At 32.0% G+C, this 21,136-nt stretch overlaps 1 protein-coding gene across 1 annotated transcript in view; it reads right to left on the bottom strand.

Annotated features, from left to right (window-relative positions):
* The window catches only part of DGKB (diacylglycerol kinase beta), a 680,640-nt gene that overhangs the window by 428,078 nt on the left and 231,426 nt on the right, over positions 1 to 21,136 (bottom strand). The window contains exons 14-15 of the mRNA XM_081286832.1: positions 11,661 to 11,696; positions 3,917 to 4,033 (exon numbers count right to left, since the gene is read on the bottom strand). Of these exons, the coding sequence (XP_081142958.1) occupies positions 3,917 to 4,033; positions 11,661 to 11,696 (153 nt within the window). The remainder of the gene's footprint in view (positions 1 to 3,916; positions 4,034 to 11,660; positions 11,697 to 21,136) is intronic.

Raw genomic sequence — 21,136 nt, 5'->3', positions numbered from 1 at the left:
TGAAAGGGCATGGAGGAGGAAAGCAGCTCAGGAAATGGCAAACAGGAAGCAGAGACAAGGCCCCACTCACCAGGGAAAAAAAATATAAATGCCACAAGAATGTCTCCAGTAATCTACTTTTCCAACCATATTCTACTTGCCTAAAATTATTGTCCAGTTAACCAACGGTTTAATACACTGACCAGGTTTATGATCTTATAACCCAGTCCTTTCACCTCAGAACTTTCTTACATTGCCTCACACAGGAGCTTTAGGGGAATGCCAAATATCCAAACCATAACACTTGTGTTAGAAGTTACAGCTTCCCATTTCTCATAATGCTTATGTACAAATGACTCACCTGTTTTAATAATTTATCCAAATATCCTCTTTAGCCATCTTCTTAAAATTATAGAAAACACAGCTCTATATTTTTCATATTACTTTTCACCTAGTAAAATATGTATATGAAAAAAAAGTGATTCTGTTCAAAGTTTGCTACAATACTTAAAAATATAGAGCAATAACTCCAAACTTAGAGAATTAGAATGACAATTATGATCTCAGTATGAAAGAATCACCAGGATTAAGGATTCTAAGTGAGTGAGGGACACACATATAGGTAACTATCAAATGTGTGTGTCTCTCTCTCACACACACACACAAATCAAATACAGGAGATTAATTGATAAGCATACTATACATTTGTTTATAGTGCAATAGTGCATGTATAGGTGATAATCTTGGTGATTACAAAAATAAGATAAAACATAAAATAGACAAAGGGGAGAAATGATTGTTGGGGCAAGACATTGGCTTAGTTTTAGATACTAAGTGAAAAGGTCCCATCTTCCTACCTTGGGTTCAAAGTATGAGAAACTAAGAAACTAGATTCTTTTGCTCTCTGGTGACCCTTCTATTTGGAAATTTCAAATAATATTTAGGACAGGGTAACTTTAGCATAATACATTTTAAACAATTGTTCTTTTCAATTTTCTTCTTTCATCCATTTACAGATGGGTTGGTCACCTATATTTTTATATCTCCTGCATCTTAAAAAATTGTAGTTTCAATTACATTTAATAGTATCTAATAAATGTAAACCTATGGTGTGAGGAATGACAAAGACAGAGTGCCTAACCACCGCTACTTGAAGTCCCCTAGGACTCGGGTTAATTAATGAGACTCATCCTAAGGTTATACATGATCTATTACTTCCTCTAATTAGAAATAATAATCCTGATCATTATGCTGGTTAGCTGGAAAGACGTAAGATGAATGTGCTTAACTATGATTAATAGTCTTCTTTAAGCAGTGTAGATCTCTCCTGTCACTGAGTTATATGCAAACTGGACTGCAAATCAATGCTTTTTTATGATATGTAATTTTTAAAGCTTAGAGAAAAATTCATTTTCTGGTAGATGTTTTTGGATTTTCTGGTTAAAAACCAAAACAACCTTTTTACCATTTTAAAATCGATCATTATAACACAATCTTTACCATTTTACATGAAATAACTATCTCAAAATTTATCATTTTACTTTTTTGCATTTTCTCCAAATTATATGAACACTTATGGGGATCCATTCTGCTAAGATAAAACAGACTTTTGCACATGATAATATACCAATTCACAAAAACTGAAAATTTATTATAACATTACAATATCAGTTATTTACTGCTGTTTTGTTAAGGCTGATGTCTACATTTTGCCTACTGACAACTTCAGCTTCCACTTTCATATGCCAAAAAAAGCTAAAACAAGTAAATACCTGCTTGGAGAAGCCCACACATCCATAGAGAATGTTAAATCATGTAGGGTTTTTAATGTGACTAATTTAACTATAATAGGGCCAAATATTTCAGAATCATTTTAAATTAAAAGATAGAACTTATGTTGCTATCTCAATTTAAACCTTTAAAATACTGTGCATATACCATTTAATTTTGGTTTTGAATATGGAAAAATTCAGACATGATTACTTAAATCTTAAGAGGCTGAGTCTACAAAAGTTATAGTTGTAGTGAATATATGATTTTTATCTCAATACCTCAAGCAATATTAGAACACTTGGGAGAACAAGGCAGTCAGAATTTTGGCAGGTACACATATGTTTAAATTTCTTGAGCAAAGAGACAGGTTATTTCAAGAGTAAAACACAGAATTTGTCCTCCTTCAGTACTAGGCTTTATCAATGAATGACAGGGTGGCGTTGGGAAAGTTACCCTACTTCTTAGTACTAATATAATTTTGAAAATGGTGATAACTATAAGGGCATTGATCTCATGTTTCTTTTGAGAATGAAAACAGGCTAATATGTATAAAATATCACCATAATGCATAGGTTATACTAAACAGTGATAGAAGACAACATGCTTCTTTTCCATCATGAGAAATATGTACCTCGCTTTGAATGAAATATACTTGGATTTCAAAACCAGTGTTTCGTTTCATCAATTGTATGGCAAGAACTCAGTGTGATTAAATTTTAAATTGATCAATATTTCCAACTGACACATTAAAGTCAAATGTTAATTTTTTTAATAATTTTTAGAAGATTTCAGTGAAATTTCTTTGCTATCAAAATTGTGAAAAAATTAGAATATATGTATTAATTAAAAAAATTGTGGACAGATTTCATATTTGAGGTCTTCAATGAAATGCTATGCTAAATACATAGATATGATTTCTGAAAATTACTTTTTGAGTTAGTCTTTCATAATTGAATCATATACTCTGATGCATAATAATTTTATTTCATAATTATCTTTTCACAATTTTGTTAATGATTTATGAGATTTTCTATTTGAAATGTGTTTTAATAGATCAAAACCAGATCCCTTGTTATATATTTGTAAGCAATAATCACTAAAGTTTCCATGAGTTATTCAAGACAATGAATAAGCAAATATTTAGGCATGTTTTATGTACTCTTAATTGTGCTTGTAAATTGAAAAATACAAAAAGATGTAACATATTTTCACAGGTAAAACAATAAATTGTAATAAACATAATAAAATTGATTAAAATCAATAATATGCTAAAATCAATCACATACACTAAATGCAAGTATAAGACATAATCTGTATGTTAAGTGTTTGGTAAGTTTTCCTGGACAATGTGAAATTTGAAGCATATTGTTAAGGGAAGGAATAAGCAATTGAAAGAAACATATAGATAGAAAAATTAAAAATTAACTTCCCAATTTCATAGATTAAGCTCATTTTGTTGACTGTTTACATTTTGGAGTTAAAAGTAGAGGTAAATACATAAAATATATTTACTCTATAAAGCAACTTGAAATGCAGATGGAAAGAAATGCTCTTTTGATATCAGAGATCACAGAGAAAATACACAGGTTTTTAAAGTACTAGAAAAAGTTTAGCTACATGTGTTTAAACTAGAAATATATATGGTTTTTAATTTTTATTTAAAACTTTGAAGTATATGGATAAATTATAATAAATTTATTTATAATTTATTTAGGAAAAATATAATCATACAAATAGAGTTCCTTTGTTTTCTTTCCTAAATAATAGTTTTACAATAAAAATGACTCCTCAAAATTATACCCATACTTAGTATATATACAAATGAAGAGAGAGTAGGAGAGAACATACTTGTAAATGACACATGTGTATATAATAAATGTGTATATTTAGTATTAATTTGAAAAAACTTTTAGATTGACAAAAGACTTTTCCAATTTGAGTTTAATGGAGATAGCATCATAAATGATTAATCTAACCAGAATGTCACTCTGTCAATCAACTATAAGACTGACATCTTGATAAATTAATAACAATCTTTCTGAAATTGTCTACTGAGCTAACATAAATGTTAAATAAATGTGTTGATGACTGAACATATGCTGTTCTTAGAACATAAGAGGAACAAACATAAAATCCACTAAGATTTGTAATTAAAAAGTCATACCTGTAGGCCTTGTCCATCAACAGTAACAGAGTTGGCTCTTTGCATTTTGTTCCTATCAGTTCCTTTGTTTGGCTGCTGGGAACCACTCTTTTCCTTTTTCACTGTTGCTTGTCTTTCCTGTAAGAGAAATATTTTATAAAAATAAAATTAACATAAGAAAATATTTCACTAGAAGGTGCAACTAATAAATATCTCATGGTTACAAACTGAGGCCCAACTTCCTAATTTGGAGTTGCTACTACATAATACAAAAACTATTTTTTTAACTGGCTCCATATATGTGATAGTTACATGATGAAAAAAAATATCAGTTAAAGAAACAATGCAAAAGAAAGCCAAATTGGAATTATTTCTCTGTGTCCAATTATTGCTCTTTATCAAAAGTTATTCACAAACAATGGGATATATAAATATTATAGGATTATCACTTGAAGAATTTGGTAAAGAGTTGCTAACATAATGCTCTTAAAGATATGCAATATTGTAAACAAATTCTAATTCCATGATGGATTTTGAAGGTACTACTTATATCAGGGGTGGCACATAAAAAAACTCCCATTCAGCCCCAGCTAATTCTTTAGTTCATATATATTTTGGAGTTGTCTGTTTCCTTTTTTTCACTCTTCCTATAACCCAGCCCCGTCAACTTTTATCACCACTGCCTGAGCTTTTATTCAAATGACCAATACCCTTCTCATGCCGCATCTAATAGCCATGATGTACTCAAACTTTATCAAGCAACATTTGATAGAGTGGATCTCTTCTCACTTCTTGAAAACTTGCCTCAATTTGCTTTCAGCACACTTCTTTCTCTTAGCTCTCTTCTTACTTCATTAACTGCTCCCTCACAGTTTCTTTCACTCATTTGTCCTCCAGCTTTGCCACCTATAAGACTTAGCCTCTTCTTTACACCTCAGCTTCACTGTCTATACTTGCTCCCTAGGTAACTTCATTTCAACATTAGGTTTTAAAATTCAATTTTATGAAGACTTCTAAATGCATAACTCTTGATTCAGAACTCTCCCTCAATTCCTATATATAAATGCCCTTTCTGTCTTTCCATGTATCAGTCCTTGGACAGTTACCACTTCCATTATCATGTGGCTCATGTGATAGTTCTCTCTTTTGCCTGGATTATTATCACCATCGCCTAAGGGGTCAATCTCCTTCCAGCTTCTTCTCTCTGTAGTCAATTTTTTACACAACAGCAACATTTTTACTCCACTTCAGCAACTCTGGCCAACTCATTGCTCCTTGGTCACAACAATCCTGCTTTTAATTCAGGGATTTTGTAATCATTTTGTACTCTGCTGGAACATTTTCCCCTGTGTATTTGCTGTATTTGGTCCTCACATCATGTCTTTGGTCAAATATCAGATAGCCTTCTATATTTCCTTTAACTTCCTTTTAAATATAATCTATTACAACCTGAATGGTTATTTATGTGATTTATTGAATCCTTGTGTTCTTCATGTTAATCAGAGTCCCACAGGGAAAGAATTTTCTTTGGATCACAGGTCTGTGTTAGATCCTAGATCAGTGCCTGACAGAAGACAGAATAAATGAATAAAGAAATAAACTCAAAATGTTAAAAAAATCATTTTTAAAAAAGTACCTAGATAATTGTGTTTAGGATTTGGGGGCCATGTCTAGGCTTGATGTGAAAAAGTTGTTTTGATTAGCAATGCCTGGCTAAGGGTGCCTATGTGCTTTAGTGACACTTATTTCCGATATACTTATCCAGATATATATTTCCTAGTCCCTCTATCTACTTGTTAAGTATCATTTAAATTTCTGTAACTTAGAAAGATGTTTTTAAATAGCTTCAAACGTAAGCTCTTTTTAAAACCTATTAGTGATAGATAGATTAGAAATCTCTTTTGATGAAAATAAATGCTAATCAGTGTAGTCTAGTCATCTTGCAATTGCATGGTGCAAAAACACTGAATACATTTTGTGTATGGTTGAAAATGGATGGTATAATAGAATTCCTGATATTCAAGTTCTTTGGAAAATGATGTGCTTTCATATAAGCATAATTTCTGGCAAAAATATTGATTTTTTTAAAAAGAAAGTTCCTTCTTTCTAAACTTGCAAATTAAAATTTTATCCATATTGTAAACAGTATAATGCATAAGAAGAGGAAACCGTGACTTGAATCCCATCTTTGTTACTTAGAGATGTGATATAGACAACCTACTCTTAACAAAATGGATAGTGTTTTCTATTTCGCAGAGTTGTTTAAAGTTTAATAGAAAATCTATAAAGTCTTTACCATTGTGTTTATATTATAGTATGTGCTCAATAAATTAAAGTAGGAATGGTTCCTCATGGCAGGCCTTATTTGTATTGCCACTATGCAAAATGGTTTCATATTTTCAAATACATATATATGAAAAATTACATTGGTTACATTAGGAATATGTTTGAATAAGATCAATGCTTATGTTTTAAAATGTATAGTGCTGGGAGTTAAAAATACAAAGTTGGTGAAAACAGAAATAGTTTATTTCAGGGTCCTTTGATGTATGTATATATAACATAAAATGAATATTTTGTAAAAATGTACAATGTGAAAGATATACTTGAATGCAACTATTTTGTTACATAATGCATTTAAAAATTTATTTAGGACTTAACTCTTCAATTGCTTCAATGAGAAGAATCAAATAAAATTCAAGTTCATTAGTCACACTAGAACTGGGTATTTATACCAGATCATGTATATATGTTACATGTAAAACTTAAGATATGTATGTATACATCTATAAAGAGCTAACAAATCATCTATCAACCTTATTTTATTCTAGTCTATGCAAAGAACTAGGAACTGCCTATGAGGTAAGAACTTCTAGCTAGCAGAGAGAGCAGTTTTTATCTGGTTTCTTGTCCTTGAAGGAGTCATAACTCTGAGCATGCTGAGAAGAAGAAGACTAAATGTTTAAGAGCACACTAGTGTAAAAAAATAATAATAAAATCCTAAAATGAGTTTTCAATTGATGAGGTTTTATTTTTGAATTCTAATCTGAGATATTAATTTATAGCAAATCAATTTTTAAAATCCTCATCATATAAATATTTATGTATTTTATTATAAAATCTAGCTAATACTAAATGGTAAACATTCATTTAAACATACACATACATCAAGAAAAGCAATTGATTTCTTTGGGAGAAAAATGCCAGTAGGTAAAATTATAGAATTAATCAAGGTTGAAATATTAAAAACAGAAGAGACTTGTGGTCATTTAATTTTCCCCAGGATTCTCTTATTTTTATTTTTGACTCTTATAGAGGTCTGTCTGGGATATTCACTGTATTTTATTTAAGCAACCTAGTGAACAGGAGGGTAGTTGGATACATTTTCCTATTTCCATTGAGGAAATCTTATTTTTGTATGAGGTACAGAAAAGGAAAGCAATTGCATCCTTCAAAAAATATGCTGTCCTCAAGGATTTCACTAGCTTGTTCAGGGGTTAATTAACCCTGACTGGCAAAGCTCCACTGTGATATTTAAGAAGAGTTATTTCCCAATTGTTATAGTTATTAAAAAGTTTCAGTAAGAACTCAGAAACCTTATTTTGTATCATCAATCAGGATAAAATTACACTGTGAGTAATAGGGGGCAATGTTCACCATTTAACCTTCAGTTTCTTTTTTTGAGATTTTGGGCTCAAAACCACAAAATAAATTACAATGTTATAATTAAGGCAAATTTCCTTCTGCCAGATAAATTATCCTAGACATAAAGATTTGGAAAATTGTCTTGTTAATCAATAGAAATTATTCAAACACTGAAAAGAAGTACTGAACAAAAAAGCTTGAAAGAATATAGAACATATAATACAAAATATAAAATACATTTATTGATGTTTGAACATTTTCAAATATCAACCATTTGTGTTTGCTATGCAGACATTTTAAATAGAAAATTCAGGGTTTTTGTGATCGTTGGACACTACAAGTAGCACAACAGATCTTGAGTGGGGAATATATTGTATTAGAATTCCAAAAGAATAATCAACATAATAAACAGACAAGAAAAGCCAAAGAAACCATTCACAGAAAACAGAAAGATGAAATAAGTGAAATAAAAAGACCTCACTTTAAATATGTGTTCTTAAAAAAAAAATCTTTTTCTATATCATGCTGATTCTCAGAGGTAGAGTATTTGTACATTGGTGAAAACTGCTTTCTCAAAAGAGTTGTTTACCACAATACTTAAGCCTGCTGCTATCGATCACTGGAAAACTAGAAGCAGCAAGTGATGATTACTTTGAGCACGAGATTTTCTCCTTTTTGTCCAAACTCAGCATGAGAGACAGACAGCAGAAAAGCACCTGGACTGGGATAAAGCTATGAAGTGCTTTGCTGCCAACAGCTTCCATCCCTCAGATCCTGGAACTTACTCTCTCTGCTACTGTACAACTTGTGGTAAGAAGACAAATATGGCCAATCCTGTCAGTGGAGCTAGGGCATAAGAATCTCCCAGAAACCTCAGAATCTTAACCCCAGGTATCAATTACATATTCGTAGTATTTAAGGTGTCTCTCACCATATTCATCAGAGCTCTCAAAAGAACTCTGAGAAAACAACTTGTATCTGCAAAGCTACAACTTTATTAGTGTATATTATTTGGGGTTTTGAATATTTTGCTAGCTTAGAGAAAAAAATCCATTCTAAAAAGTGGCAAAGGTTCTAAATCTACTAGGAATACTTGGATGTTGCCTCAAAACTGATTGCTGACTAGAGAAGTCGCATTAATACTTAAAAAATATTTTATAAAGTTTTCAACATAAATATAGTAAGTGATAGGTTTAAAGATTCTCATTTTAAGAAAATTAAATAAGTTCATATTGAAACAGAAATAGCTTTGGGCAAAGACAAATGTCTGAGCATCTGAGCATTGTCTCATTATTTTGTAAACTTGGGCAACTTATTTACCAATATTAGGTCACCATTTATTCTACCTTTAAACTGGAAAGTTTCATGTAAAGATAAATGGAAATAAAGGTTGACTTAAAATACATACTCAGTAAATGGCAATATTTTTTGAAGTACAAAGACATATCATTTTATTATTAAGATCATCACAAGTATGTTACTCAGGTCATAGTAGTAAATGTTGGGTGTTGTAGAGAAGAAATTTACTGTATTGTAATTTATTTGCCACTGCATCACTATAACTGGAAATCGTCATTGTAATGATATTGGCCATGTCCTTGGGTTAGATATGAAACAAAAAAAGTTGAAAATATGAAACCTACTGTTAAAGTTCCTGGAAGAGCTACTTGTTTCCTGAGCTAGAAGGGACATTTTGATCAACACATCCTGGTTTTCATACATCACACATCATGTGCATATTTTCTCAGAAGATAATTTCATACTGAGCATAACCACCTACAAAATTTATATTAAAAAATTCCTGAGTGGATTTCTTCAATGAATTTTAAGAATGAGAGAGTCCATGTCAAAATAATTTAATTTTGGCTATGCACTAGCATACGGAAGCACAATTATGAAATAAGATTGTGTGCGTGTGTACAAAATGTACATATGAAAGCAGACAGAGGAACCAGTCTCAACTTTGTCCAAGTGACTTTGTAAAGCATACTGACAGCTGGCTATAATAACCTAAAGCTTTCTAAGAGCAACGAGGCAGCTCTTCATATGTTTATCATATTCTTTGTCTCTATTAGTTAAGCTAAATGTTAAACCTTGTGATTCCTGTGTTATTGTTTGATCTGTTTTTGTCATTTTCAAGTGAAATGTGTCCTCTTGTATTATAACTGTGTAATTTAATTACTACAGTTTTTAATTTTGAGTAAAAATGAAAGATTTGTTGCCATAAAAAATTACATGCAGGTTTTAGAAAGGCGTGATAATATAAACTACATATGTGTTGGAGCTGGTGGTGTGTAAGAGGAGTGGTTAAGTTTAGATGCAAAAACAATGTGTTGGAAATTAATCATAAAAATGGAGAAAACTTTATATTTAGATTGCTTCACAGATGTTCTTTAATTTTTGTTACACTTTAAAACAACTGAACCTGAGTATCATGGATAATAACACTATGACAGAGGCAGGAAAGACTTCATCCTGTGTCAAAGGTGGAGTGATGATGATACATTTGCTTTTTTAGTTCAGTTGTTAACATATGTGTATATCTTTGTATATGTCCTTCCTATTCACTCTAACCATATTTTCAGTTAACCTAAGTGCAATTTTTCCTGCTGGTAGAACATAAGGTTCCCTGTCTGAGTGTATATATGTGTATTCACACACGCCCTCATGCATATATCCACACCTGGGTTTAAGGAAATTTTTGGAACAACATAGCTTAAAAATGTATATAATGATTTTTGAGGGATAGTGGAAAATTTAAATCAATGTAAACCAATATATCTTGCCAGAAAGAATATAAGTAGTATAGGAAGAATTCTGAAAAACTTTTTATCAGGAAAAAGATATTTTAAAAAATTGAAAAAAGCATATTGTAAAACTAGAGAATTTGACTTGCTTATTCAGTGTATATGATCCATTTTATAAGGGACTATGGGAGACCTTTGGAGATTAACAAAACTAAAATGAGAAATCTAATTTTCAAATGTAGTACCTATATTCACTTGATGAATTTATAATAGCCGTAAAATAAAGTCAATATCTTGAAGAGGTAATATTAATTCTCTCGCAAATAATTAATGAAATGATATACTCTTCTAATATCTTGTCACGTGAATGGGGAAGTTAACATCTCTATTTAATAATAATTATGATAATAATGCCATCAACTCATTTGAAGGATACAAAAATAAGTTTAATATTTCCTTTAGATTAGAAACATTATACTTCAAGCATATCTCTAAGCATATTTTCAAGTTTGTATCTGATTTGAAACAATAGTTTATTTTAATTCATTGAGGCAGTTGACACTGATTAGAAAATTATATTTGGTGGGGAGGGGAGAACAGTTATACTTTTGTGCAATTATGTTATTCTCTAATTAAATTCATATTCTTATGTAGTATTCATATATTATAAATAATTCTTTCTGAAGCAGGCAGATTCAATTTTCAGGCAAACAATACCATATGAACATTTTCTATAAAGATAATAACAATTGAACAGGAGATTGTCACAGAACATTGTGAGGATTTTGCTTCATCAATGCAAAGACAGTGCTAATACTGTAAGCAAATGTGGTGATGCTGATGCTTACATTTATTTTCAAAAGATGAAATTTACTCGTGACTATATTTTTCTCCAATGACTTTCTATGCAATATCATGTGCTATATGATTAATACAGATGTACTCTCTTTAAAATAATAAGCACTTCAAAGTGAGGAAGGATTTCTCAATATAGTATCATGGAAAGCTTCACTTTTATGATTTTAAAGGATTGAATAATATTGGATTTGTTGTCATATGATTATATTTTATGATAAAAAGTAAAAATGACACTATTTTATGCTCTGGTTAGCTTTACTAAGTAAACTTTATGTTTTCTCTATTTTTTTCATATAATATCTTATATCCCAAATTCTTTCCACAAATGCAGACTGGAATCCTATCCCATTACTGAAAATATACATAACCTCATTTCCAAATATTGGAATAAAAAGAAAATCAAACATCAAAATTGATGTCAGTAGGTCACTGAGCCAACCCCCCATTTTTAATAACAATATAATATGCACAATGAACTATAATTGCAAGTGTGAAACCTTGTTTAGCTTACGCACCTCAGGAACTGAAACTCCTGAAGTGGGCAGAGTCTGCTGAAAAAGAGAAGTTCATATTAAATCTGAAAAAAAAGTCAAACTGAATACAAAATATCAATGAAGATTCTTATAACACTATATGTCTATAAATAAATGTACAATTTAAAAATTTATTCCCTTGGCATCATTTTCTAATTCCTTAAATAACTGATATCTTTTCATTGAATTAGGAATGTTCTAAGACAGAGTGGGCTTGGTTGTGAAATTATTTATCCAAAATACACCTGAATCTACTCAAAGCACACTGATAAATATCCTTGATCAACCTCATAGACCTCGCTACGATATTAATACATTATTGTATTTTGGGAATGGAACTCATCTTCAAGTTCCATTATCCTTTGTAAAGAAAATTATAAATTTCCCCTTTACTGACCCCACTATTTCATTTTCCAATCCAATTTTCATTACTTTCTAAAATTACTGTCTTTTGACTTTATTTTGTGATACTCTGAAAATAAAAAAAAATCATTAAAATCAATAAGAAATAAAAAGATTTAAATTAATAAATTTTAACTTGAGAGTAATTTATAAAGACGAGGTTAAATACATGAACACTGACCTTCATGACAGTGTATCTATCTTCAATTATCTACCACCATCATTTTGCTTGTGTGTATGTGAAAGAGTGTACATTTGCATGTGTGTGTTAAGAGAGAAAAAGCTGTTGAAATTCCAAAAACCTGAATTCTGAAAAACATAGAATGTAAAAAACAAAATTTGCAAGAACAGATGACTAATCGTGCACAAAATACTAGATAAAAGCTTCCCATGGAGAAGGAGAATAGGACAACTGGATGGGAAACTGGGAGCTCTTAGATATTGTATGCCCCTGGAAAAGAGAGGGCTGTTGGTATTTTCCATTTGCCTCCACAGACTCAAGCTCACATAGCCAAACAGAATATAGATAGATGGATTTTAGACCATTGGGATGGATATGAAAAATATGAGAGCAGAGATACTATTCTGCTATCTTACTCAGTAGAACTCCAGGAAAGCAGCAGAAACCAAAAGAATAAACAAACAAACAAACAAATAAATAAAATACCTACATCAGAGATAGGTAAAACCTCATACACTCTCACAGTGGCACAACATAACAATGGACCTGAAAATTTTAATGCACCTAAAAGTGGCACACAAATAGAAGAGATGTAAGGAAACTCTAGAAAAAATTAAGTTCTCCAGGAGTACAAATAGATTTACAAGATATTCCCATAATATGTATAAAAATATGATAGATGCAGTTTTGTTAAAAAAAGAATTCATAAAATCTAGGAATATGAACCCTGGTCAAATTGAAAGGAGAATCCCTTAAAAGTAATTTCTGTCATTTTGAATGTGAATTGACAATAGGGTTTATCAAGTTGCCATTGAATTCTTCAAAATTTTAGTAATATTCTTGACTTTAAAGTCTAAATCACCCATGTAACAGCTGGGACAATAGATAGTGGGCAAATGTTTTGGCTTGTTTCCATTAGAGCCAGTTCAAAGTCATTTGTCAGACTTACTGTCTTTGTTTCTTGGCTCCTTGTTAAAGCTTAAGTTTTGAAAAACAAATATTATAAGACAATGAAGTTGTGTTTCCATTTTTTTATGGAACTCTGTTTGCTGCCCCACATCAATCCAGATTAAATGTTTCATCCTATGGATCATTTTTCTGTAGATAAGGAAACATGAAAGCAAATAAAATAAGACACCCCCCTAAACAGTCTCCAGAGCTGGAGTTGCAGATGCCTTCTGCCCTGCAAGAATGTATGCTCCCTACACATACATCTGTAGAGAGTGAGTCATTGGAAATCAAGTGAAAAAATTAAGGTCATCCAAATGTTTTGGAACAACAAATGCAATGCAAGGTATTGCTTGAATAGATCCCACTTGACTCCCAAATCTACCAACAACAACAACAACAAAAAAAAAAATGAGTAGGTAACAGCTATAAAAATCATTTTTTGATAATTGTGGACATTTTTAAATATGGGCAGCATAATGATTTATCTTATAGAATTATTGATAATTTTCTTAGTTGTGAAGATAATAATATCATTGGGTAATAAAATTGCTTTTAGTCTTGGAAGATGCTTGCCAAAATATTAGGATATATTATCATACAACATGCAATTTACTTTCAAAACTTTCAACCTAATAAAATATGCATTATGTATGGCAATATAAGTAAGTATCTAGGCTTTGGAGAAAGAGGACTAGAGAGATGCACAGAAAGAAAAAGCAATATTTCAGATAGGGTCCAAGAAGACAATGCAAATGGATCTGGTGTTAAAAATACAAGGATTACCATGTTGTGCAATAAATGTTTCATTTAAGATATTTAAAAATATGAGATATTGTGGGATGAAATTGAACCCTCACTACCACTTTGCTGCCACTATATAAAAAAAAAAAAACAGTAATTTGTAGATACCCATGCTTGGAAGATTCCCTTTCTCAAAGCAGTATGGGTTAGCTACTGTTATATACTGAGAGCAAGTGAGGTGATCAGAGAGGTGGCAAGATGAAGAAGGTAAGAAATTTTTCATTACATCTCTGAGAATGAGATAGCTGTTGACTAAGGAAAAGAAAGAGAATCCAGTGAGGTTGAAAGTTATCAATGTACATGAAAAGAAGCCACCAGTTCTGAGAATTCGGCCAACATGCAGAATCCTGAGATGAACTCTAGAAATTCAATGAAGAAGGGTAATAAAAACATATATATGAACTCAAAAACACCTTGTTTAAAGAAGTATGTATTAAATTAGCATGCCCATAAGTAGCTTATTCTTGAGATACAATCAGAAAACCATAGTACCTAGGATAAAAAAGTAAGTGGAAACTTGTTAGAAAATGAATTCAGACGTTATATTACTTGATTTTTACTCTTCTATACATATTCTTAAATATCAAGAATAAGCAGAGTAAATGCTTTAGGTGTTTTTTTTTGAAAATTATCATGAGCATATAATTCTAAATGTAATATATTTTTAATCAGAATTAATACAGGAACAGTATATTTTTATTTAATCAAATGAGAGGTGTGACTACAGAGGAATGTGATTGATTTTATTTAATCAGTATCTTTTAATATTAAATAGAATACACAGTACAGATAATTAGTTTAAAAGATGCATTTGCCTTCAGGGCACTTATTAAGTTCAATCTAATATCAAAGAATTTTTTAAAATCCTATTATTCTTAAGTATTAGGATATTTCTTGTCTTCATATTTTCTAATGTGTAATCATTTTAAATTGACAATTTAATCCAAATTGTCATAGGACAAAGAAAAATCTTTGGTGGAGATTATTGGAGGTTTGACTTAGTTAACATATAATAGTAGCACAGTGTTCACATTAAAAGGGTCATTAGTTATTTCAAGACTAAAGTAAAATTAACAAAATTAGGCCTTCTACTTACATAAGAAGTGTTCATATTTTTAAAAAATTGCTGTCATATCCTTGGTCTCATTTAATCCTTTTAACCAAGATATTCCATTCTTGCAGATTGAGAAACAACAGATCAGAAAGATTAAATGTCAGGCACCCAAAAAATAAAGTTAGTGAAAGAATGTTGCTGTATTTTTACAACAACAGAAATAGAAAAGGAATGTTTTCTAAAAGTTACTCTTTTAGCCAAGTCTCATGTTTTAAGTGTTTGGGAAAGAAAATTATTTTAAAACATTGATAAAGATTGCAAAACATGGTTTTACAAAGAACTGGTTTGAAGGTTAATATGGATTAATTTAACACAATAACTGTTAATGCCAAATAGAACTATTTTAAATAGCTTGTTTTCCTTTATATGCAATAGGGTATCTCTGGCATCAACAATAAGTGAGAGATAAAGAGAAAAACCAGGCCAGAGAAAAGAAAATTATATTCATCAAATGGCACACAATGCCAGCTGGAGAGGTAAGGTTTTTTTTTTTTTCCCCTTCACATGAAAATAAAAAATATATATACAGGGCATTTTAGGGTATGGAAACTAAATACATTTTTGTTTCCATGAATTTTATTTCCATTTTTTAGTTATGTAATTTGATTATGCTTAAAGTTTTTGTGGGTCCTTAAGTATGTTTACTCATGCAAATGAACACAATTTAAATTTTTTAAAGGAAATGAGATGGAAATAATTTTATACTACTTTTGCCTTTATAGGCATTTTTAATTAAATGTTATTTTATTGTATTACAAACACCAATCAGAATAATATTAAATTACGTTTGCTTTTCTACTGACTCCTTTTTTTATTGATTATTTAAAGCATTACATAGCTCATGATATATCATCTTTCATACATTTGACTCAAATTGTGTTTTGATCTCCCATTTTCACCCCAAATACAGATTGCAGAATCACATCTGTTACATATTCACATTTTTACATAATGCCATATTAGTGACTGTTGTATTCTGCTACCTTTCCTATCCCCTACTATCCCCCCTCCCCTCCCCTCCCCTCCCATCTTCCCTCTCTACCTCCCCTGCTGTTGTTCAATTCTCTCTCTTTTTTCCCTCCCCCTTGCCCCTCATAACCTCTTATAATTTTATGTATCATTGAAGGTCTCCTACTATTTCCATGTGCTTTCCCTTCTCTCTCCGTTTCTCTCCCCCCATTCATCTTTGTTTACTGTAGTCTTTTCCTCATGCTCTTCCTTCCTGTTCTGTTCTTAGTTGTTCTCTTTATATCAAAACAGACATTTGGCATTTGTTTTTTAGGGCTTGGCTAGCTTCACTTAGCATAATCTGCTCTAATGCCATCCATTTCCCTGCAAATTCTATGATTTTGTCATTTCTTAGTGCTGCATAATACTCCATTGTGTATAGATGCCACATTTTTTTTATCCATTCATCTATTGAGGGGCATCTAGATTGGTTCCACAGTCTAGCTATTGTGAATTGTGCCGCTATAATCATTGATGCAGCTGTATCCCTATAGAGCGCTTTTTTAAGGTCCTCAGGGAATAGTCCGAGAAGTGCGATAGCTGGGTCAAATGGTGGATCCATTCCCAGCTTTCCCAGGAATCTCCATATTGCTTTCCAAATTGGCCTCACCATTTTGCAGCCCCACCAGCAGTGTACAAGTGTACCCTTTTCCCCACATCCCCGCCAACACTTATTGTTTGTTGACTTCATAATGGCTGCCAATCTTACTGGAGTGAGATGGTATCTTAGGGTGGTTTTGATTTGCATTTCTCTGATTGCTAGAGATGGTGAGCATTTTTTCATGTACTTGTTGATTGATTGTATGTCCTCCTCTGAGAAGTGTCTGTTCAGGTCCTTGGCCCATTTGTTAATTGGGTTATTTGTTATCTTGTTGTTTAATTTTTTGAGTTCTTTGTACATTCTGGATATTAGGGCTCTATCAGAGGTGTGGGGGGTAAAAATTTGTTCCCAGGATGTAGGCTCTCTATTTACCTCTTTTATTGTTTCTCTTGCTGAGAAAAAACTTTTTAGTTTAAGTAAGTCCCACTTGTTTATTCTTGTTGTTAACTCTTGTGCTATGGGTGTCCTATTAAGGAATTTGGAGCCCGACCCCACAATATGTAGATCGTAGCCAACTTTTTCTTCTATCAGACGCAGTGTCTCTGATTTGATATCTAGCTCCCTGATCCATTTTGAGTTAATTTTTGTGGATGGCGAGAGAAAGGGATTCAATTTCATTTTGTTGCATATGGATTTCCAATTTTCCCAGCACCATTTGTTGAAGATGCTATCCTTCCTCCATTGCATGCTTTTAGCCCCTTTATCAAATATAAGATAGTTGTAACTTTGTGGATTAGTCTCTGTGTCTTCTATTCTGTACCATTGGTCCACCTGCCTGTTTTGGTACAAGTACCATGCTGTTTTTGTTACTATTGCTTTGTAGTACAGTTTGACCTCTGGTATCGCTATACCTCCAGATTCACACTTCCTGCTTAGAATTGCTTTTGCTATTCTGGGTCTTTTGTTTTTCCATATGAATTTCATGATTGCTTTGTCTATTTCTACAAGAAATGCCGTTGGGATTTTGATTGTAGAGAACTGTAGAGAACTTTGGGTAATATCGCCATTTTGATGATGTTAGTTCTGCCTATCCATGAACAGGGTACATTTTTCCATCTTCTGAGATCTTCTTCTATCTCTCTCTTTAGGGTTCTGTAGTTTTCATTGTATAAATCTTTCACCTCTTTTGTTAGGTTGATTCCCAAGTATCTTATTTTCTTTGAGGATATTGTGAATGGAGTGGTTTTCCTTATTTCCATTTCAGAGGTTTTGTTGCTGATATACAGGAATGCCTTTGATTTATGCGTGTTGATTTTATAACCTGCCACTTTGCTGAATTCATTTATTAACTCTAGCAGCTTCTTTGTAGACTCTTTTGGGTCTGTTAAGTATATTATCATGTCATCCGCAAATAGCGATAGTTTAATTTCTTCTTTTCCTATTTTTATGCCTTTAATTTCTTTTGTCTGTCTAATTGCTCTGGCTAGTACTTCGAGAACTAAATTGAATAGAAGTGGTGATAGAGGGCATGCCGGTCTTATTCCAGATTTTAGAGGGAATGCCTTCAGTTTTTCTCTGTTTAGGATGATGCTAGCCTGAGGTTTAGCATATATAGCTTTAACAATGTTGAGGTAAGTTCCTGTTATCCCTAGTTTTTCTAGTGTTTTGAACCTAAAGGGATGCTGTACTTTGTCAAATGCTTTTTCTGCATCCATCGAGATGATCATGTGGTTCTTGTCTTTAAGTCTATTGATGTGGTGAATAGCATTTATTGATTTCCGTATATTGAACCAGGCTTGCATCCCAGGAATGAATCCTACTTGATCATGGTGCACAAGTTTTCTGATATGTTTTTGTATTCGATTCACCAGAATTTTATTGAGAATTTTTGCATCCAAGTTCATTAGAGATATTGGTCTGTAGTTTTCTTTCTTTGAAGTATCTTTGTCTGGTTTTGGGATCAAAGTGATGTTGGCCTCATAGAATGAATTTGGAAGAGCTCCTTCTTTTTCTATTTCTTGAAATAGCTTGAAAAGTATTGGTATTAATTCTTCTTTGAAGGTTTTGTAGAACTCCGCTGTATACCCATCCGGTCCAGGGCTTTTCTTGGTTGGTAGTCTTTTGATGGCTTCTTCTATTTCTTCTTTTGTTATTGGTCTGTTTAAATTGTGTGTGTCTTCCTGTCTCAATCTGGGCAAATCATATGCCTTAAGAAATTTATCGATATCTTCATTATCTTCTATTTTATTGGAATATAGGGTTTCAAAATACTTTCTAATTATCTTCTGTATTTCTGTAGTGTTTGTTGTGATATTGCCTTTTTCATCCCGTATGTTAGTAATTTGAGTTCTCTCTCTTCTTCTTTTCGTTAGCATGGCTAAGGGCTTGTCTATCTTATTTATTTTTTCAAAGAACCAACTTTTAGTTTTATCAATTTTTTCAATGGTTTCTTTTGTTTCAATTTCGTTGATTTCTGCTCTAATTTTAATTATTTCTTGTCTTCTACTACATTTGCTGTTGTTTTGCTCTTCCTTTTCTAGGTTTTTGAGGTGTTGCGTGAGTTCATTTATTTGTTGTTTTTTTCTTTTTTTGAGGTAAGAACTCCACAAAATGAATTTCCCTCTTAAAACTGCTTTCATTGTGTCCCATAGATTCCAGTATGTTGTGTCTGTGTTATCATTTGATTCTAAGAATTTTTTTCATCTCCTCCTTTATGTCTTCTATAACCCATTGATCATTCAATAACATATTGTTCATTTTCCATGTGATGTAGGATTTTTCCTTCCTTCTTCTATCATTGATTTCCAATTTCATTCCATTATGATCAGATATGGTGCATGGTATTATCTCCACGCCCTTATAATTACTAAGAGTTGCCTTATGGCATAATATATGGTCTATCTTTGAGTAGGATCCATGTGCTGCTGAGAAAAACGTGTATCCACTTGATGATGGTTGATATATTCTATATATGTCGGTTAAGTCTAGGTTATTGATTGTGCTGTTGAGTTCTATAGTTTCTTTATTCAGCTTTTGTCTAGAGGATCTGTCTAATGGCGAGAGCGGTGTGTTGAAGTCACCCATAATTATTGTGTTGTGGTCTATTTGACTCTTGAACTTGAGGAGAGTTTGTTTTATGAACGTTGCAGCTCCATTGTTTGGTGCATACAAATTGATGATTGTTATGTCTTGTTGGTGGATGGTTCCTTTTAACAGTATATAGTGACCTTCTTTATCCTTCTTGATTAACTTAGTTTTGAAGTTGATTTTATTTGATATGAGTATGGCCACTCCTGCTTGCTTCCGAGGGCCATGTGAGTGGTATGATTTTTCCCAACCTTTTACCTTCAGCCTGTGTATGTCTTTTCCTATCATATGAGTCTCCTGAAGGCAGCATATTGTTGGATTTGTTTTTTTGATTCAGGTTACTAGCCTATGTCTCTTGATTGGTGAGTTTAGGCCATTAACATTTAAGGTTACAATTGAGATATGATTTGTACTTCCAGTCATGCTTTTTTATTTATTTATTTTAGTTTGGCTAGTTTTTCTTTTTGGTTATTTTCCTCCCCCATTACTGAGATACCTCCTGCTGTTTTGGGCACTATTTTTCAATTCCTCTTCTTGCAGTGTTTTGTTCAAAATGCTTTGCAGAGCTGGTTTTCTTGCTGCAAATTCTTTTAGCTTTTGTTTATCGTGAAAGATTTTAATTTCATTGTCAAATTTGAAGCTCAATTTTGCTGGATATAGTATTCTTGGTTGGAATCCATTATTTTTCAGCATTTGAAATACATTATTCCAGGATCTTCTCACTTTCAAAGTTTGTGATGAGAAATCGGTCGTTAACCTAATTGGTTTACCCCTGAATGTAATCTGCCTCTTTTCTCTCGTAGCTTTTAATATTCTCTCCTTGTTCTGTACGTTGGCTATCTTCATAGTTATATGTCTTGGAGTTGGTCTATTATGGTTTTGAATGTTTGGGGTCCTGTAGGCTTCCAGGATTTGGCAATCCATTCCATCTTTCATCTCTGGGAAGTTTTCTAGAATTATTTCATTTAATATGCTGTCCATTCCTTTGGTTTGAATCTCTGTGCCTTCTTCTATCCCTATGACTCTCAGATTTGGTTTTTTTATGACATCCCATATCTCTTGAATAGATTGCTCGTGGGATTTAAGCATCTTTTCTGTGTTGACTATATTCTTTTCAAGTTGATAAACCTTGTATTCATTATCTGATGTTCTTACTTCTACTTGATCAAGTCTATTTGTAATATTCTCGTTTGAGTTTTTAATTTGGTTTATAGTTTCCTGCAATTCTAGGATTATTGTTTGATTTTTTTTTAAGATCTCTATCTCCTGGTAGAGCTCGTTCTTTGCCATTTGAATTTATTTGTTTAATTCATTTTCAAAATATACTTTTATTTTTGGACTTGCTGTCTCATGTCTTCTCTAATATTCCTTTC

Source organism: Spermophilus citellus (assembly GCF_964194105.1).
Source record: "Spermophilus citellus genome assembly, chromosome: 3".
Taxonomy (NCBI): domain Eukaryota; kingdom Metazoa; phylum Chordata; class Mammalia; order Rodentia; family Sciuridae; genus Spermophilus; species Spermophilus citellus.
Note: the sequence above shows the minus strand (reverse complement) of the source record. Positions and strands in the feature narration are given on the sequence as shown.